Here is a 19950-nt window from a genome sequence, read left to right on the forward strand (position 1 = left end):
ATCCATTGAGCCACCTCCCAGACCAAAAAAGTAATCAGTTTTTATAAGTTTATAGCACCCACACATGGCCAGTGTTTAGAGTAATTTACTAATTAAACCAAATATAAAAAAGGACTTCCTATATAAAACTTCTTTTTTACCCCCCTTCTTCTTCTTCTTTCTTTTATAGTATACATTCACTTAACAGACCAAAGCAGCCTAATTCCCAATAGTATAATGGGAGGAAAAATAAGAAAGTTAACTCACTTTTTTTTTACTGAATCTAATCCATAGGTCCCTGCTGATGTGTAATAGCCACATACAGTTTTCACATTAATTGTTTCCTTCATTGTCTCACCACACTGCTGTATTAAACCATCCTGTAAATATAAATAAGCACTGGAAAGGCCCATCTCATGTGGGAAAAATTAGCTCTGAATATGTGCTTTTACATGTTAAAAAGTGAAAAGGAAAAAAAAAGGAAGAGAGAAAGAAAAGAAAGAACTTATTAAGTGCAGCAAGCCTAAGGTTTTTTATCAGCCCAGTAAAATTACCAAAATAAAATTGAACAAGTATTCAAATAAATACTTGGATGTAAAAAATGGGAGTAAGACAGACATGAATATTACTATTCTCCCCCCCCCCCCCGTTCTCTTCCCCTCTGGAGAATGTTGCAAATTTAAGTGGAATTCTGTTTTGCTTGCTCTCTTAAAATTAAGACCCTTTTACACAGTCAATTGACCATGCGATGGATTGGGTAAATAAAATAAATCATTACATTTTTTTTATTAAAGTTTTAAATACCTATCAATAGTTACCATATGCACCTAAACCATAAGTACTGTTTTAAACTTACAGTGGAATTTTAATATAAAATATTTTATAGATTTCAAATGAATTAACTTTATGAGCACATGCAAAGAACACTGCAATCTTTTTTCAAATTTCCAAGTATATTAAAGTTAGCTAAGCCACAGAGATAGTGCAGAAAGTATATTCAGAACAAAACCAAAAGAACTAAAGGAAGAAAACAAAGTATACATATCAGAAATGAATAGCAGTAAGATAAAAGCATTAAAAAAACCAGGTTACCTTAGTCAAGTATATTTGGCAAGCTATCAACACCTCAAATAAGTCAGTGTACAAATGCTACATAAAAATTAATAAACTCTTGGGGCTGGGTGGTAGTGTACCTGGTTGAGTGCACATGTTACAATGTGCAAGACCTGGGTTTGAGCCCCCAGTAGGGGGAAAGCTTTGCCAGTGGTGAAGCAGTGCTGCAGGTGTTTCTGTCTCTCTCCCTCTCTGTATCACCCTTCCGCTAGATTTCTGGCTGTATCTATTAAATAAATAAATAAATAAATATAATAAAAACTGCTAGCAATTAGGATTTGCCACCTAACTGGAGATCATTCTAAGACTCTTCCCCTTTCCTCTTATCATCTTTCTTGTCACCGAATCCAGTGGATTATCCCTGTTTACTATCTCACTACCACTTTTCCCACTCTACGCTTAGAGCTTAGAGCTACTGCTCTAATTTTGCTCTTTACTTGGACTACTGCAATAGACTTTTGTCTCTAATGTTGAACTCTTCAATCATTTTATCTTTCACATTGCCCCTGAAAACACTCCTTCTATAACATACTTTTATTTTTCTGACTACATTTTTAAAAGTACTTTAAAACTCTACATATCTTAACAGTATAGTGGGGCTTTCATGATACAGCCTCTTCCTCCTCTTCTCCTACCCTTCTTATTACCTATGCTAGAGAGCTGTGCTCCACTGCAAACCTCTAATCCTCCACTGTTTTACACTGTGAGGTCTTGGTTTCCTACATGAAATGCTCTCCTTTCCCCTCCCTTACTTTCAGTTTTTAGACTCAACCTCAAACATAACTTCCTTCTCTGACACTAGGTTGAACTCTCTTCTTTATGCAATCACTGAATCCAACAGAATTTTTATACTAACAATATTGGACAGCTTCACTATCTTTGGGTCTATGTATCAACCTTCCTTCCCTTACTTCACACATTTACATACATTATATTGTGAGTTCTCTGAAGGTTGGGAACTGTACCTTAACTTACCTTTGCATCTCTATAACTAGACTGAGACATTATTCAACTTATTTCTGCTAAATGAACAAATCTACCAATAAAATATATGTATGTGATTTTTTAATAATTAAGAAAAGTTATAGTTATCACAGCTGTTTTTTTAGCTCATGAACTAGCAATCATAAACTGGTTTTTTTTTTTTTTTTTACTAGCAGTCAAGATATATCAATACTGAACAACAATCCATAAATGGTCTTGGGAAGTACAATCTCTTCACTTTATAATCATACTAAGAGATCTATATAGAAATAGCTTGGGGTAGAGGTAGTATAATGATTATGCAAAGAAGTTCTCATCCCTGAGGCTCCAAAATCTCAGGTTCAATCCCCCATATTATCATAAGCCAGAACTGATCAGTGCTCTGGTTAAAAGAAAAAAAAAGAAATAGCTTGCATTCATTTCACTTAAGTATTATGACTCATCCTCAATGATACTGCTTTTGATTAAAGACATCAGCTGACTTAGCACAAACAGCATATGTCTAAATACATTTTTATACATATATATATATTTTTTGCCACCATGGCTTTGTGGCTGAATGATTCCAATGCTCCTGGAAGTTTTTTTTTCTCTTTTCTTTTAATTTCAGATATAGACAGAGAGGGAGAGACAGAGAGCTATGTGAGACATTAGTGCACCACTCCACCTGTCATGAAGCTTCCCCTTAGTGCTGTGCATGGTACTCCCATATGATACCAAGAGACTCAGACCTGGGTTCTTGAGTAAATTCAAGTGTGCACACTACTGCATAAGCTCTCTCCTAGCCCAACAAATAACGTATATCATTTCCATTTTGAAATTTGCAAAAAGTTAATAAGCTTTATTTTAGGTTTTGGAATACAGCATTTGAAACAAAACTACAACTGTAATCCTTGTACTAAATACCGTGCATACTTACCAACTGCAGCATACAAGCTGCTGCCAAAATGGCAACAACTCGACTGGGCTTTATTAAGACATCATCTCGATAGAGTGACCCAAATGCAACCTGAAGTGCTGAAAGCAGAAATATACAGAATGGAATAACATCATATAGACTGTAACAAAAATAACAATGCCTATCTTCACAAAAAAACATTTTTTTCTAAATCAGGTTATGTACTTTAAAGGACAAGAGTAGTATCATGATACTCATGAAGCTTCCTCCTTGCAGATGTAGACCGGGGATTTGAACCTAGGTCCTTCCACATGATAATGTGTACACTCTACCAGGTACACAACCACCCAGCTTCATGAAGACTGAAGCAATGATGCAGCTGTTTCTTTCTCTCTCTCTCTCTCTCACCACTAATTTTTTCTTTTTTTTTTTTTTAACCAGAGTACTGCTCAGCTCTGGCTTAGGGTGATTCAGAGGATTGAACCTGGGACTTTGGAGCCTCAGCCATGAAAGTATTATGCATAACCATTATGTTATTTCTCCCACCTCTCTTTACTTCTCAATTCCTATTTCTGTCTAATTGATAAATAAATGGAAAGGAAAGAAAAATACATATATTATCAGGAGTGGTGGTGAAGTCATCCTGCAGGCACTGAGCCCCAGATATAACCCTGGAGACACAATAAGCAGTATCACCATTAAAATGGGGCTGGAGAGTTGGCTTAGCAGTGGAACATATGCCTTGCATGCATGAGGCCCTGGGTTTAATTCCTAGCACTGCATAAAGCATAAGAGTGGTGCTCATGTCCCACACAAACACACACAGACACACACACACACACAGACACACACACACACACAGACACACACACACACACACACACACACACACACACACACACACACATATCCCATAGTAGTAGTACTGATTGATGGTGCTAATTTAATCATGATGTTATTACAAGTTGAATTAGATTCATCCATATATAATTTTCTTACAAGGCGCTGGGAACAAATTCAGAACCGCTTACAAGCAGGACCTTCCTAGTGACCTCTTGGGTCTAATTTTTTATTTAGAGAAGGCAGGCAAGAGAGAGAAGACAACATAGTACTGCCCCACTATCTATGGAGTTCTCCTAGTCATCCATGATGCTCCCATGTGGTACTGGAGATAGAACCCAGGCCCTCATGCATGACACAACACATACACTAGTGGGTGAACTATCTCCTGGTCCCTGCTACATCTAATCTTGACATTAGTTAATGGTCAGAATTAAAGGACCTTAATTTTAAAAAGTTTTATAAATAATAAATATACCCCCAAGTACACCAATCATTAAGAACAATGACCCATTATCTTACTCTGATTCTTTCAGTACTTCACTACTAGGAGTAGAGTATGTAGCTCCTGGTGCTGCCCATGCCACACTCACACTCAATCCCAAAGCTACTATCCATCTTTCTGTTTTCTGCCACTTTCATGAAAGTCCCATGTGGTTTGCTTTATACAAATATTCTTAACATTTTTTTTTTTTTTGCTTATGTGGTAGGTACTAGGTATTTCTACTAGTATTATCAATGATGGAAGCAGAATAGCACTTGACTAGGAATTAAAAGAACTAGTGTCTGATTGAGTTCAGACTAAATTGCTCCAAGACCTAAAATAAAATACTCTGTCTCCATTTCCTCATCTAGGGACCCTATAGCATTGGTTAATGATACACACTCTTACTTTTGCCAGGAAAAGTATTCATACCTAAGGAATAAGCAGTTACTATTTACCAGCATTAAAAAAAAATTAAGTGCTTATACTTTTTTTTTAATATTTATTTTATTTATTTATTCCCTTTTTGTTGCTCTTGTTTTATTGTTGTAGTTATTGTTGTTGTCGTTGTTGGATAGGACAGAGAGAAATGGAGAGAGGAGGGGAAGACAGAGAGGAGGAGAGAAAGACAGACACCTGCAGACCTGCTTCACCGCCTGTAAAGCAACTCCCCTGCAGGTGGGGAGCCAGGGTTCGAACTGGGATCCTTATGCCGGTCCTTGTGCTTTGTGCCACCTGCGCTTAACCCACTGCGCTACAGCCCGACTCCCAGTGCTTATACTTCTTCCTTCATCCTACAACCTCCTTATCTCAGGTAGATATATTTATAAAGATAAGCATATAGATTGACAGGATCCAACTAAAAAGGTGAGGGAGAGACTAGAACTGATAAACACTGGAGTAACTCAATATAAAGTTACTGCCTTAGGGTGTTAAATGAAACTTTTTCTAGCTTACAAAGTTAGAAGGAAATATTTTCCTATTGAAAGAATGAAAACTAAAGTTTTTACATTAACAGTAATTAAGGTTACCTTCTATATCAATATTCTGGTCAGGAATCTCCAGTTCAATAATATTCATGCTGGATTCTTTCCAAGAACCACTGAACATACTAGAAAAGTAGCCAGACTTAAAAAAAAGAAATAAATATCTATTACTTTATCTTCCCACTTTTAATGACATTTTAATAACATAATAATAATTTTAATAACATAGCAATCATTCTACTTAGATAATCCTTCACATTATTTCATGAGACAGAGAATAGTGAAATATGCCTATAGAAGAAAAATGAGATCTACACTATTAGGTATATCAAAATGCTTTCATTGTAATACTAGTTTAATGAACATGAAGTCAAATCCTCTACTCTCTGAGTTGAATTCCTGTTAGTATAAGATTTTTAGCTGTTTGTTCACTATATTTCTGCATATATTGCATGTATATTTTTCTTCTCAATGACATTTAAAGCTCAAATTTAGAACCCCTGTCATATATTTAAGTATCTCTCATAAGCGCATGGTAACACACAAAGTTGCTACATAATGAAGCACTGAGAAAGAGGGAACTAAAGTCTTCAAAAACTGATCAGTCTTAATCCTGATTGTACCCAGGGACTGTAAAGAGGCCAAACCTGCCCAGATTCAGCATTAATAGGATGACTCCCAGGTATTCAGGGAAACTCCAATTTAATTTTGTATAAGCAGAAATTCCAGAATGAATCTGAATTGTTGGAAGGGAGAAGTGCTATCTTCTAAGTAAAGTAATTCTTATAAATAGAATCACTTTATTTAGCAAGGCAGACATCCTACACAGTGGGCTCTTTCTCCAGGCCCTAGAATCACTCTGGAATGGATCAAATAATAACAAATTTATTTGAAAAGTTTCACTGAGTCCTTAGTATGTATAAGGTACTATAGATATGGCAATAAATAAAACATAGCTTATATCTGTCCTCAGGGTTCTATTTATATCTTACTATGTGGCTGTCACTCTAATCAAACCAGTTTCTCTTGAAAGGGAAAACCTTAACAGAGGGATTCTCATCCTTGAGTTTTAAAAACCTGCTTTTAGGAATTAAAAATAAATGTATGGGCTAGAAATGGACCTACCCTATGACCCTGCAATTCCTCTCCTGGGGATATATCCTAAGGAACCCAACACATCCATCCAAAAAGATCTGTGTACACATATGTTCTTGGCAGCACAATTTGTAACAGCCAAAACCTGGAAGCCACCCAGGTGTCCAACAACAGATGAGTGGCTGAGCAAGTTGTGGTATATATACACAATGGAATACTACTCAGCTGTAAAAAATGGTGACTTCACCGTTTTCAGTCAATCTTGGATGGACCTTGAAAAATTCATGTTAAGTGAAATAAGTCAGAAACAGAAGATGAATATGGGATGATCTCACTCTCAGGCAGAATTTGAAAAACAAGATCAGAAAAGAAAAAAGAAGTAGAACCTGAAATGGAATTGGCATATCACACCAAAGTAAAAGACTCTGGGGTGGGTGAGTGGGGAGAATACAGGTCCATGAAGGATAATAGAGGACCTAGTGGGGGTTGTATTGTTATACGGGAAACTGGGGAATGTTATGCATGTACAAACTATTGTATTTACTGTTGAATGTAAAACATTAATTCCCCAATAAAGAAATGAAAAAAAAAAATAAATGTATGGGTCATAGCTCTAAATTGAGACCTATGTTCTAATCTACTCACTGAGCTGAATACTTCAAGTGAAATTAAATTTGTTTAAAAAAAAAAGATAAAAAAGCATGATTATAGGGGTCAGCACCTGGTACAGCTCACATGTCACAATGCGCAAGGACCTAGATTCAAGCCCCTCCCCCCACCTGCAGGTGGGAAGCTCATGGGAAGTGAAGCAGTGCTGCAGGTATCTCTCTTCTTATCTTCCCCTATCCTCTCAATTTCCATCTCTACATAAAATAAATTAAGAAGTATGATTAAAATATTAGAGGGCTGGATATATCACTTGGATAGAGTGCTACTTTGCCATATGCACAACCTAGTTACAGGCCCTGGCCCCACCACACCAAAAGAAGCTTTGACTGTGTTCTTTCCCTCTCTCTGCCTCTCTGTCTCTACCAAGAAAAATATTAGAACAAAAAAATCCTTTCAGATACTTCTAAAAATCTTATGCTGGGGGTGCTGGGTGGTGGCACACTGGGTTAAGTGCACACAGTACAAAGCACAAAGATTCAGATTCAAGCCCCGCTCCCCACCTGCAGTGGAGACACTTCACAAGCAGCAAAGCAAATCTGCAGGTATGTATATATTTCTCTCTCCCTCTATATGCCCCTCTTCTCTCAAATTCTCTGTCCTATCCAATTAAAATGGAAAAAATGACCACCAGGAACAGTGGATTCATAGTGCCAGCACCAAGCCCCAGCAATAACCCTGGAGGAAAAAAAAAATTGTATGCTTTTATTTTCTTTTAATTACTGCAAAATACAGACATGACAGTATAAGGGCTGTATCATTCACTATTTGTGCTTAGCATATAGGCTCAATGAAAGATAAGTGAACAAAATGTTGGTGTCATTAGAGCAACATTTTGAAATTTCTAAATCTATGAAATCTGAGGCTCTGATGTCCTAGGTTCAGTCCCTGGCACCACCACAAAGCAGAGCTGAACAGTCTGCTGGTAAAATAAAATTTACAAATGAATAAAATGAAATAGGTAGAAGTATTTTCAACATAGAAGTCAAACTAATGTATCAGCTACAAGATTTAGTACTTTTCTAGTATTATTACTGACAGTATTTTCCAGGAAAGAAGGAAACTAAAGAGTCAAGAACTTTTCTATTCACATTCACCTTACTACAAAGCAACATTTCAGATGTCCAATGATATCCAAAATATGTAAACGTAGTAATCTTTAATGTGAAGCATTTTCCCCCTTTTGTAAAAATGTGCTATACTGAATTAATAACAAAGAACTGTTAGACTGGTATGACAATGAACAGTATTCACTGATAACATTAGCTGTGTTTCTTTTTTCCTTTCTTCTTTTAAGATATAGACATGGGTTGAGAGAGACAGAAATAGGTATAGATGGGAATCGGGCGGTAGTGCAGCAGGTTAAGCGCACATGGTGCAAAGCGCCAAGGACCAGAGTAAGGATCCCGGTTCGAGCCCCCGGCTCGCCACCTGCAGGAGAGTCACTTCACAAGCGGTGAAGCATGTCTGCAGGTGTCTTTCTTTCTCTCCCCCTCTCTGTCTTCCCTTCCTCTCTCCATTTCTCTCTGCCCTATCCAACAATGATGACATCAAGAACAATAATAATAACTACAACAATGAAACAAGGGCAACAAAAGGGAAAATAAATATTAATAAAAAAAAAAAAAGAAATAGAGACAGAGATAGTGACCAAGCACCAAAGCTTCCTTCAATGTAGAGACCAGGCTTAAACCTGGGTCATGCACACGGCAAAGCAGCACTCTATGCAAAGTGAACTATTTCATCAACCCCATTATCCATATTTCTTTTTTTTTTAAATAGTATTTATTTATTCCCTTTTGTTGTCCTTGTTGTTTTATTGTTGTGATTATTATTGTTGTTATTGATGATGTCGTTGTTGGATAGGAAAGAGAGAAATGGAGAGAGGAGGGGAAAACAGAGAGGGGGAGAGAAATAGACACCTGCAGACCAGCTTCACCGTCTGTGAAGCGACTCCCCTGCAGGTGGGGAGCAAGAGGCTCTAACCGGGATCCTAATGTCAGTCCTTGGGTTTTGTGCCACGTGCGCTTAACCCGCTGCGCTTCCGCCCGACTCCCCATTATCCATATTTCTAAATTTTTTATTTTTGTAACTGAGTTGATTAAACAGCTTTCCAGGCAAAAGATTACCATGAAATACAATAAGAAAATAAATTTAAAGAGTTTGAATTTTTTAAGAGATTATTTTGGCTGGAAAAATAAAATACTTACTTGGCATAAATATATTTTGTGTAGGCTCCATTCTTCTCCTAGAGCACAAATCTTAATGTCACTATTTTCACCATTCAAAAATAATGTTTGATAAATATATTTGGAGGTACTCTTCAATTTTTTCCTGTTAAAAGAAATGCAGGTGTTAGCTGTTCAGGCAAAAATTAATAAAGACATGGGCCTCTTGAAATCTACCTAAAATAGACCTATTAGCCTTTTCCAAAATGGAGACCCCAAATCTCATCTGCTTTTACCTTTAGGTTCCTGATTATTAAACAATTTGTTCTGCTTTATATCTTAATGCTTTTTCAGCCACCAAGCTGCAGATGCTACCATGACTCAGGGCTGACTTCACTGCATTGTGGACCTCACCAATGTGTCCTGGAACCGCCACCTCTCCAGAGCCCTACACCACCAGGGAAAGACAGAAACAGGCTGGGAGTATAGATTGACCTGCAAAGTTTATGTCTAGTGGATAAGCAATTATAGAAACCAGACCTTCCACCTTCTGCGTCCCATAATGATCCTAGGTCCATGCTCCCAGAGGGATAAAGAACAGGAAAGCTTCCGATGGAGACAATGGGATGCAGAACTTTGGTAGTGGGAATTGTGTAGAATTGTACCCCTCTTATCCTATGGTCTTGTCAACCATTATTAAATCAGTAATAATAGTAAAAAAAAAAAAAAGAAATGCAGGTTATTTATGCATGTGTAAAGTTGAATGATGCTGCCTTTTTCTAAAAATACTTCTATTCAATTTTTTAATTAATTAACTAATTATTTATTTTTTTTAACCAGAGCACTGTTCAGCTCTGGCTTATGGTGCTGCGGGGGATTGAACCTGGGACTTTGGAGCCTCAGGCATGAGAGTCTGTTTGTATAACCATTATACTATCTACCCTCTGCCTACTTCTATTCAATTTCTATTAAGTAAAGCCCAACTTGTCCAATGTTTAAAAGAACAAGGGATAGTGTTTGCTCATGTGTGGAAGAATACATAGAAACCATAGTAGTGATTATCTCTGGGGGAGTCTATTCACAAGGGACAGGAGAGTGTGTAGATAGGGGAAACATGGGGAGACCTTTCAATGTACATTTTTTATTAATATTTTTATTTCTGAATTACATGAATTACTAATTCAATAAATTAATGTCATAGTTTTATTCATATCCTTAATTAGAAATCAGCACAATGGAGGATCCCAATACCATTGTGAAAATAAAACAATACAAGAATAACATGGAGGGGCTGGGGAAAGAGCATAATGATTATACCGATAGCTCTCATGCCTGAGGCCCTGAGTTCCCAGGTTCAATCACCAACACTACCATAAACCAGAGCTGAGCAGTGCTCTGGTTAAAAAAAAAAAAAAAAAAAATTAACATGGAGGACAACAATAAAAATTTCACCTCTGCATGTAATTTTAAAAATAATTTATATTTAGGGGAGTCAGGCAGTAGCGCTGCGGGTTAAGTGCACGTGGCACGAAGCTCAAGGACCGGCAGAAGGATCCCGGTTCAAGCCCACGGCTCCCCACCTGCAGGGGTGTCCCTTCACAAGCGGTGAAGTAGGTCTGCAGGTATCTGTCTTTCTCCCCTCTGTGTCTTCCCCTCCTCTCTCTATTTCTCTCTGTCCCATCCAACAACAACATCATCAATAACAACAATAACTATAATAAGAGCAACAAAAGGGAATAAATAAAAAAATTTTAAAATAATTTAACTGTTTCTACTACCACTGCATTGGACAAATGCTTTACAGACTTGAACCAAAATTGTTCAAAATTATACTCAATGAAGAAGTGTCCTATGAGTCACCATGGAGTGTGCACAGGGGTGAACTATGGGATCCCATGTAACTTCAACTAGAGCTACCTCACTGTATCTGTAGACTTCTTGATTTCTACATAATATTTGATTTCAATAAGAATTACTTTTTTTAGTTGTCCAGGAGGTGGCGCAGTGATGAACCTTTGGACTCTCAAGCATGAGGTCCTGAGTTCAATCCCCCGCAGCACATGTGCCAAGAGTGATATCTGGTTCTTTCTCCCTCCTCTTATCTTTCTCATAAATAAATAAAAAATCTTTATAAAAAAAGAATTATTTTTATTAGTGATTTAAAAGTGGTTTACAAGATTACAGTATTACCACACCCCCAACTCAAGTTCTGTGTCCTCTACCATAGTTCTTAAAAGTTTTAGAGACAGTCTGACTACATCTTCTGAATTTATTTATTTATTGGTACTTATTTATTTGATAGAGACAGAGAGAAATCAAGAGGGTAGGGGAGAGACAGACACCTGTACTACTTCACTTCTGGAGAAACTACCCTCCTACAATTGGGGACCAGTGACTTGAAGCTGGGTCACTGTATGTTGTTAACATATGCACTCAAAAAGGGTACACCACCACCTGGCTCAGGTTCATGTTTTGAAGAATTACTTTTAATGTTAAATAATCTACTACTACCAAGTTCTTTGGACCAAACTATGACATATATACTGTCTTGCATATACCACCCTTACTTCCAGGCTGACCTTTTTTTCATATATATACTGCTACCAGGGTTTTGCTGGGGCCTGATTCCTGCACTGTTCCTCGGGCCATTTCTGTCTGAACTTCCTCCCCTCCAACAGAGAGGAATTTAGAGAAAAGTGGGGGGTAGAGGTGAGAACAGAGAAGTGGAGAGACCTCCTGCAGGTGGAGACCAAGGATTCTGAACTGGGGCCTTAGCTCATGGTGATGGTGCATTCAACTGGGTATAGTACTGCCCAGCCCTAGCCACTCATTCTTAAATATTAATGGACAACTAAGGATTGGCCAACATGAAGGAAGCTAGGAATATTAAAGATCACTAAAGAAAATAAAGAGAAATTCCCTCTAGAGGAAAAACTCAAGGGGGCAGGGTGGTGGTGCACCTGGTTGAGCGCACATACAACAATGCGCAGGGACCCAGGTTCCAGCTACCAGTCCCCACCTGCAGGGGGAAAGCTTTGCAAGTAGTGTTGCAGGCGTCTCTTATCTATTACCCCATACCCCTTTCTATTCAACAAATAAAGATAATACAAAAAAAAAAAAAAAGGGAAGAAAGAAAAACTCAAGAAAAATAAGAAGTACAAAAGGCTCTGTCTCATAAGATACAAAGAAAACAAAGCCCGATTTTAAACTCTTGATGGAAAAGATTCCATTTGAGATCAGAAAAATTCTCCAAGGGCTATCTCCCACACAGGAGGGCGCTTTGGCATTCCAAGACCCAGATTCATGTCCAACCTTTACTGCACTAAGGGAAGTTTTGATGCTGGGCTGTCTTTCCCTCTCTTCTTATGCCTGTGTCTGTATCTAAAAAGGTTGGTCCAGAGTAGTTCTGGTGATAACAAAAATAATTATAGTAATTATTATATAATAATTTTTAGGAGACTAGAACAAATGCTACAAATGTTCATCTGAAACCAGAAAAGACCTAGAATTGCCAAAACAATCTTGAGAAAAAAGAACAGAACCGGAGGCATCACACTCCCAGATTTCAAACTGTATTATAAGGCCATTGTCATCAAAACTGCTTGGTACTGGAACATGAATAGACACACTGACCAGTGGAACAGAATTGAGAGCCCAGAAGTGAGCCCCCACACCTATGGACATCTAATCTTTGACAAAGGTGCCTAGACTATTAAATGGGGAAAGCAGAGTCTCTTCAACAAATGGTGCTGGGAAACATGCAGAAGAATGAAACTGAACCACTATATTTAACCAAATACAAAAGTAAATTCCAAGTGGATCAAGGACTTGGATGTTAGACCACAAACTATCAGATTCTTAGAGGAAAATATTGGCAAACTGTTTTCTGCATAAATTATAAAGACATCTTCAATGAAACTAATCCAATTACAAAGAAGACTAAGGCAAGTATAAACCTATGGGACTACATCAAATTAAAAAGCTTCTGCACAGCTAAAGAAACTACTACCCAAACCAAGAGACCCCTCGCAGGATGGGAGATCTTTACATGCCATACATCAGACAAGAGGCTAATAACCAGAATATAGAAAGAAACTGCAAATCTCAACAAGACAACAAATAACTCCATCCAAAAATGGGGGGAGGATATGGACAGAATATTCACCAGAGAAGAGATCCCAAAGGCCAAGAAACACATGAAAATATGCTCCTATTAATTAACTAGTGACTTATATGACTACACTTTACTAGGGGTGTACATAAACACAACGCAACGATTGCCACCTAAACATGCTTCAGCTCAGACTATGTCCAGAGACTTCACGTGTGGAATGACAACCCTTCAGCTTCATTACTCAGGTGAGACCTTTCCTTTCATAGTATTCTCTAATTCCATCCCAGGTGGATCACTTTCTAACAAAGTCCCAAAACCTAGATATAGACCAGGTTCTGTGAAAGAGAGCATATGTTCACTTCACACATATCCATAAACTAGTGCAAAATATATACCTGAAAGCAGAAGTACACTAGAGTTTGCAGTGAGTACCCCCCCAACACTTCCTCTCCATTATCCCAACCTTTGGGTCCATGATTGCTCAACAATTTGTTTGGCTTTGTATGTTAACTCTCTTTTCAGCCACCAGGTTCCAGATGCCATCAGGATGCCAGACCGACCAGTCAACGCCCATGTTCAGCGGGGAAGCAATTACAGACCCAGACCTTCCACCTTCTGCAACCCACACGACCTGGGTCCAAGCTCCCAGAGGGATAGAGAATGGGAAAGCTATCAGGGGAGGGGATGGGATATGGAAATTGGGTGGTGGGAATTGTGTGGAGTTATACCCCTCTTACCCTATGGTTTTGTTAATTTATCCTTTCTTAAATAAAAAATAAATAAAATAAAATAAAATAAATAAAATATGCTCCAAGTCTTTGATCAGAAAAATGCAAATAAAGACATCAATGAAATACCACTTCACTCCTGTGAGAATGTCATACATCAGAAAAGGTAACAGCAGCAAATGCTGGAAAGGGTGTGTGGTCAAAGAAACCCTCTTGCAGTGCTGGTGGGAATGTCAATTGGTCCAACCTCTGTGGAGAACAGTCTGGAGAACTCTCAGAAGGCTAGAAATGGACCTACCCTATGACCCTGCAATTCCTCTCCTGGGGATATATCCTAAGGAACCCAACAACACCCATCGAAAAAGATCTGTGTACACATATGTTTTTGGCAGCACAATTTGTAAGAGCCAAGACCTGGAAGCAACCCAGGTGTCCAACAACAGATGAGTGGCTGAGCAAGTTGTGGTATATATACACAATGGAATACTACTCAGCTGTAAAAAATGGTGACTTCACCGTTTTCAGTCAATCTTGGATGGACCTTGAAAAATTCATGTTAAGTGAAATAAGTCAGAAACAGAAGGATGAATATGGGATGATCTCACTCTCAGGCAGAAGTTGAAAAACAAGGTCAGAAAAGAAAACACAAGTAGAACCTGAACTGGAATTGGGTGGGTAGAGAGAATATAGATCCAAGAAGGATGACAGAGGACCTAGTGGGGGTTGTATTGTTATATGGAAAACTGGGAAATGCTATCCATGTACAAATTATTGTATTTATTGTTGAATGCAAAACATTAATTCCCCAATAAAGAAAATTTAAAAATAATAATTATAATAATAATTTTCTCTTAAGAGAAAAATGGGTTTTGACACTAGACCCAGAGTGTGTGACTTATAATCTTAGCAAGTTACAAGACTCTGTAATGGACAATGTTTACATAGTTGTAACAATATACAATATACCAGATTTCAATTTTTAAAGACAAAACAAGCAGGATATAGTTGCACACTAGTTGCATTTTAAGTCTATTTTTTCTTTTTAAGTCTTTTAACATAAAAATTAGTGTGTAATTAACAAACTATTGTGAGGTGGAAGATGGGCCTGGAAATCAAAGGTTTCAGGCAGTAGTTACTTGAGAGGAAAAAGAACATTAGGCAATTTTAGGAAGCATATTAGTGTCAGTAAACTAAAGTCAGTGTCTTCACTTCTTATGCCTCTCATCCAGGGTGGGCAGAATAATATAGGCATCTTCTACTGATCTAACAAATAATAAATTCTGACAAGCACTCTCCCATATCTCCTGTGTGACATCATGAATAAAACACACTGCATATAATTATCAATGCAAATTAGAAGGCATGAGGCCCCCAATTTTACCAGATACTTCACAATCTGAGTGTTTGTTGATAAATTTGATAGCATTTCCTTAATTTTTTTATATTATATTTATTGGATAGAGACAACCAGAAATTGAGAAGGAAGGGGGTGACAAAGAGGGAAAGAGACAAAGAGACACCTGCAGCCCTGCTTCATCACTTGCAAAGCTTTTCCCCTGCAGGTGGGGAAGGGGAGCAGGAACCCCAGATTTGCACATTGTAACACGTGCACTCCACCAGGTATACCACCACCTGGACCCCCGATAAGTATTTTCTATTTTTCTTTTTGCTTCCAAGATTATCACTAGAGCTCAGTACCTAAATGGTTCCACCACTCCCAGCAACTATTTTTTTTCTTTTAGATAGGGTGAGAGACAAACAGAGAGGTAGGCATAGAGGAGAGAGATACTGCAGCACTGCTCTACTATTCGTGATGCTTCCTTCCTATAGGTAGGTCCTTTCATGTAGTGGCTAGGTCCTCAAGCATGTTAACATTTGTTCTCTACTAAGTGAACCACCTCCCAACCTCTTGATAAACATTTTTTAATGTTTGCTTAAAATAACTTTTTATTCCAACAGTCCCAGGTGGCCCAGTGCACAGAATGCTGTGTGTGCATAAGGAGCCAGGTTTGGGTCCCCATCCTCATATAGGAGCACCATACATGACACTAGAGAGAAGTTTTATGAATAGTGAAGTGGTGCTGAGGTGTGTCTCCTTCTCTGTCTCTTTCTTCCTGTCTTTATCTGAAATGAGAAAGACTAAGACCCCACAGGGAGCAACGGATTAATGTAGGCACTAGACCCTGGTACCTGACAGCAATTTAAAAAATACATTACTGGGGCCACACAGTGGCACAACCAGTAAAGTGCACCAGTTACCATGCACAAGAACCTGGTCCCCACCTGCAAGGCGGAAGCTTCATGAGTGAAGAAGCAGTGCTGAGGTGTCTCTTTCTCTCTCCATCATCATGATAATCATCAGATGCAATCCAGGTGGTGGCACAGTGGATAGTGTTGGACCCTAAGCATGAGGTCCCAAGGTTGATCTCTGGCAACAACACACGTACCAGACTGATTCTGATTCTCTTCCTGTCTCGACAATAAATACAATTTTTAAAAGGAAAAATTACTATTAAAAACAAAAAACAAAGGAAAAATGGCCACTGGAAGTGGTGCATTTGTCATTGAAGCAATACGCCCCAGCAATAATGCTGGTAGTAACAGATAAATATTGTGTAGAAGTTACTCTTTCAAATGTAACTGACGTGTGTGTGTGTGTGTGTGTGTGTGTGTGTGTGTGTGTATTCAAGTATTGTATTGGATATGTGGTTAAGCTACAAATTGAAAGGCAGATATTAATCTGTTGCATTTTTTTTTTAAATGTAGCATCAGGGAATGAACCCAGACCGTATTATATTCATGATACCACTGCTAAGTGTCCTATCCAGCCCATTATTTTCAAGGGGAAGAAATGGAAGAAAGGTAACCACAGGTCAGTTCCACCATCCATGGAGCTTCCCCACAGTGCTGTCAATTATGGTCTCATGTGACGCTAGGACTCAAACTCAAGGTATCGCACATGAACTCTGTGGGGTGAACTATCTAATGGTTCTCTACTGGATTTATTTTTTTCAAAAGCAAAAGTCAACTAGATGCTGTCTTCTTAGAAGACATGTGCTTTAAATCTAAAGCTACCAAGAGGAAAAGGATGAAGGACAATGAAGATACACCATGTAACAACAGAATGTGGTAGTGGATTTATTACAAGGGGTCGAGAGATTTTTAATGATGGAACAATTCATCTGAGACTTTTGTTTTAGGTTTATTTATTTATTCCCTTTTGTTGCCCTTGTTTTATTGTTGTAGTAATTATTGTTGTTATTGATGTCATCGTTGTTGGACAGGACAGAGAGAAATTGAGAGAGGAGGGGAAGACAGAGAGGGGGAGAGAAAGATAAGACACCTGCAGACCTGCTTCACCTGTGAAGCAACTCCCCTGCAGGTGGGGAGCCGGGGGCTCGAGCTGGGATCCTTACGCTGGTCCTTGAGCTTTGCGCCACATGTGCTTAACCCTCTGAGCTACTGCCCGACTCCCGAGACTTTTTTTAAACACCTGCAGAGCTGCTTCACTACTTATGAAGCTCCCTCTGCAAGTGGGGAGTGGGGGCTGGAACCCCATCCTTGCACATGGTAATGCCTGCACTCAACCAGATGCACTATGGCCCAGAACCCCTGAGACATAGTATTTACTGAATACATCAAACACTGTGCACTGCAAGGATTCTCCTATCAGTCCAACTCTCTAAGGCATACATTAGTATCCCCACTTTACTTATGAGGAAATAAAGCTAAAGTTCATAACAGTGACTAGAACTCAGACTCTTGAGATATTGAAAAAGACTACTGAGTCTCCAGAAAGGTAAATGACAATTTGACAGTGGGAGCTCATTTTTGTAAATAAGCATTTCCATACATAAAGCTGTAGGAAAGCCTTTATATATCAAACCATTAGCAGACTACTTTTATTTTACAAGAACTATGAAGCAGTTGCAGCAGAAAAATTGCGTGTTATTTCTAATAAAGAAGGGGAACCGGGTGGTGGCGCACCTGGTTGAGCACACATGCTACAATGCACAAGGACCCGGGTTCAAGCCCCCCAGTGCCCAGCTGCAGGTGTCTGTTTCCCTATTTCCCCCTTCCTTCTTGATTTCTGGCTGTCTCTACCCAATACATAAAGATTTTTTAAAAAGTAAAGGCTTAAAAAGAATGCATCTGTATAAGCCTCCTGATAATCTTTAAAAGAAAAGTCAAGGGGCCGGGTGGTGGCATACCTGGTTGAGTGCATGTATTACAATGCTCAAGGACCCGGGTTTGAGCCCCTGGTCCCCACCTGGAGGGGGAAAGTTTTGCGAGTGGTGAAGCAGTGCTGCAGGTAACTGTCTCTCTGATTTCTGGCTGTCTCTATCCAATAAATAAAGATAAAAAAAGAAAGAAAGAAAGAGAGACAGAGAGAGAGAAGGAAGGAAGGAAGGAAGGAAGGAAGGAAGGAAGGAAGGAAGGAAGGAAGGAAGGAAGGAAGAAAAGTCAAGTGGTCCGGGAGGTGGCGCAGTGATAAAACTTTGGACTCTTAAGCATGAGGTCCCAAGTTCGATCCCCGGCAGCACATGTACCAGAGTGATGCCTGGTTCTTTCTCTCTCCTCCTATCTTTCTCATAAATAAATCAAACATAGAAAGAAAGAAAGAAAGAAAGAAAGAAAGAAAGAAAGAAAGAAAGAAAGAAAGGGAAATGTCAAAAGATGGTGCTGGGAGATGGGTCAGTGGCTAGACCTGGGTTCCACACCTGACTGCGTAAGGGAGCACCAGGGCCAGAATTCACGGATGGTGAAGCTGCTGCCTCTGCCTCTCCCTCCTCCATCTTTCCATCCCTCTAAGGATACAGAAATGGGGGGCCGCTCTCAGCGGTGTCACGCGGGGTCTCAGGTTCCCGGCCTGGTGCCGCACAGAAAGAAAAGAAAAAATCCAAAGACAAGCGGCTTGTTCAAGAGTTAAAAAAAAAAAAAAAAAATGCATGCACTGTTGTGCGCATTCAGAAGCAACAGTCAGCCGCGGCTCTCACTCCGCTCGGCGCCCCGCGCAGCAGGCACTCACATACCCTGTCGCCTCCACACCCAGGGAGCCGCCGACGTGTCACCCGCCCTCCCCGGGACACCGGGAGCCGCCCGCAGGGAAGCGTCGGTCCGGGAGACCCGCGGTGCCTGCACCGCCCGCGCCCGCGCCCGCGCCCGCGCCCCACCCGGGGAGCACAGAGGGCAGTGCCGCCTCTGCGGGTTAACGAGGCGCCAGCTCCACTTGGCTTCCTCGGTTCTCTCTTGCCGCAGCGTCTGTGGTCGGCGAGGCGGAACGCCCCGCGTCTCCCCGGAGCGTCCCGGCTTCGGGTCGGTCAAGGGCGCGGCGGCCGGTGGGTCAGCTCCCCGGCCCCGTCCACCCCGCCGCCCCGGCCGCCGCCCGCGGGCGCGCGTCCCCCACCGCTCCCACCTGCGCGGGGTGTTGAGGAGCCGCTGCTGCTCGTCCACTTCCTCCTCGTCCTCGTCGGTCTCCGAGTCGGGGTGACAGTAGCAGAAGGCCCCGCTGCTCCGCTTGCGCTTGTGGCTGCCCGGGCAGTAACAGACGCCGTGGCCGGCCGCATCGTCGCCGGCCTCCGATCTCTGGGCCGAGCCCCCCGTTCCGGAACCCGGCTCCTGCTGGGTTCGGGCTCGTCCCGGGTGGCGGAGCACTCGGCTGCTCAGCGAGCCCATGGACCACGACTCCCTCAGACTTCAGCGAGTGCACTTCAGGGGCCCCAACCGAGACGGTCTCCGGCCATGGTCCGGTCGCTGCCGCCAACCTCCAGCGAGCCTTGGTCCCGACACCGCCACCTTCTCACGCGCAGCCCCCAACCGTTGCAGCGGACGCTACCGACTCCATCCTACGCGCCCCGCCCGCCGCGTCTGGCCGCGCGGCGCGCCGGGACCTCA

The 19950-nt window shown here is 40.5% G+C and overlaps 1 protein-coding gene across 6 annotated transcripts in view; it reads right to left on the reverse strand.

Moving 5' to 3' along the window:
* Nucleotides 1-19950, reverse strand: part of GMCL1 (germ cell-less 1, spermatogenesis associated) — a 59454-nt gene extending 39504 nt beyond the window's left edge. For 4 of the 6 annotated variants that reach the window (XR_009548922.1, XM_060187161.1, XM_060187160.1 and 1 more), the window contains exons 1-6: nt 19472-19945; nt 16339-16524; nt 9256-9379; nt 5330-5426; nt 2996-3093; nt 247-359 (exon numbers count right to left, since the gene is read on the reverse strand). Coding sequence is in view for 5 of the 6 variants with exons in the window: in XM_060187161.1 (XP_060043144.1) it covers nt 247-359; nt 2996-3093; nt 5330-5426; nt 9256-9379; nt 16339-16524; nt 19472-19731 (878 nt within the window). In the remaining variant the exon portion in view is untranslated. Of the gene's footprint in view, nt 1-246; nt 360-2995; nt 3094-5329; nt 5427-9255; nt 9380-16338; nt 16525-19471 lie in introns of all 6 variants that reach the window. The other 2 variants (XM_060187158.1, XM_060187159.1) reach the window with 2 other exon arrangements.

Source organism: Erinaceus europaeus, chromosome 3 (assembly GCF_950295315.1).
Source record: "Erinaceus europaeus chromosome 3, mEriEur2.1, whole genome shotgun sequence".
Lineage (NCBI taxonomy): Eukaryota > Metazoa > Chordata > Mammalia > Eulipotyphla > Erinaceidae > Erinaceus > Erinaceus europaeus.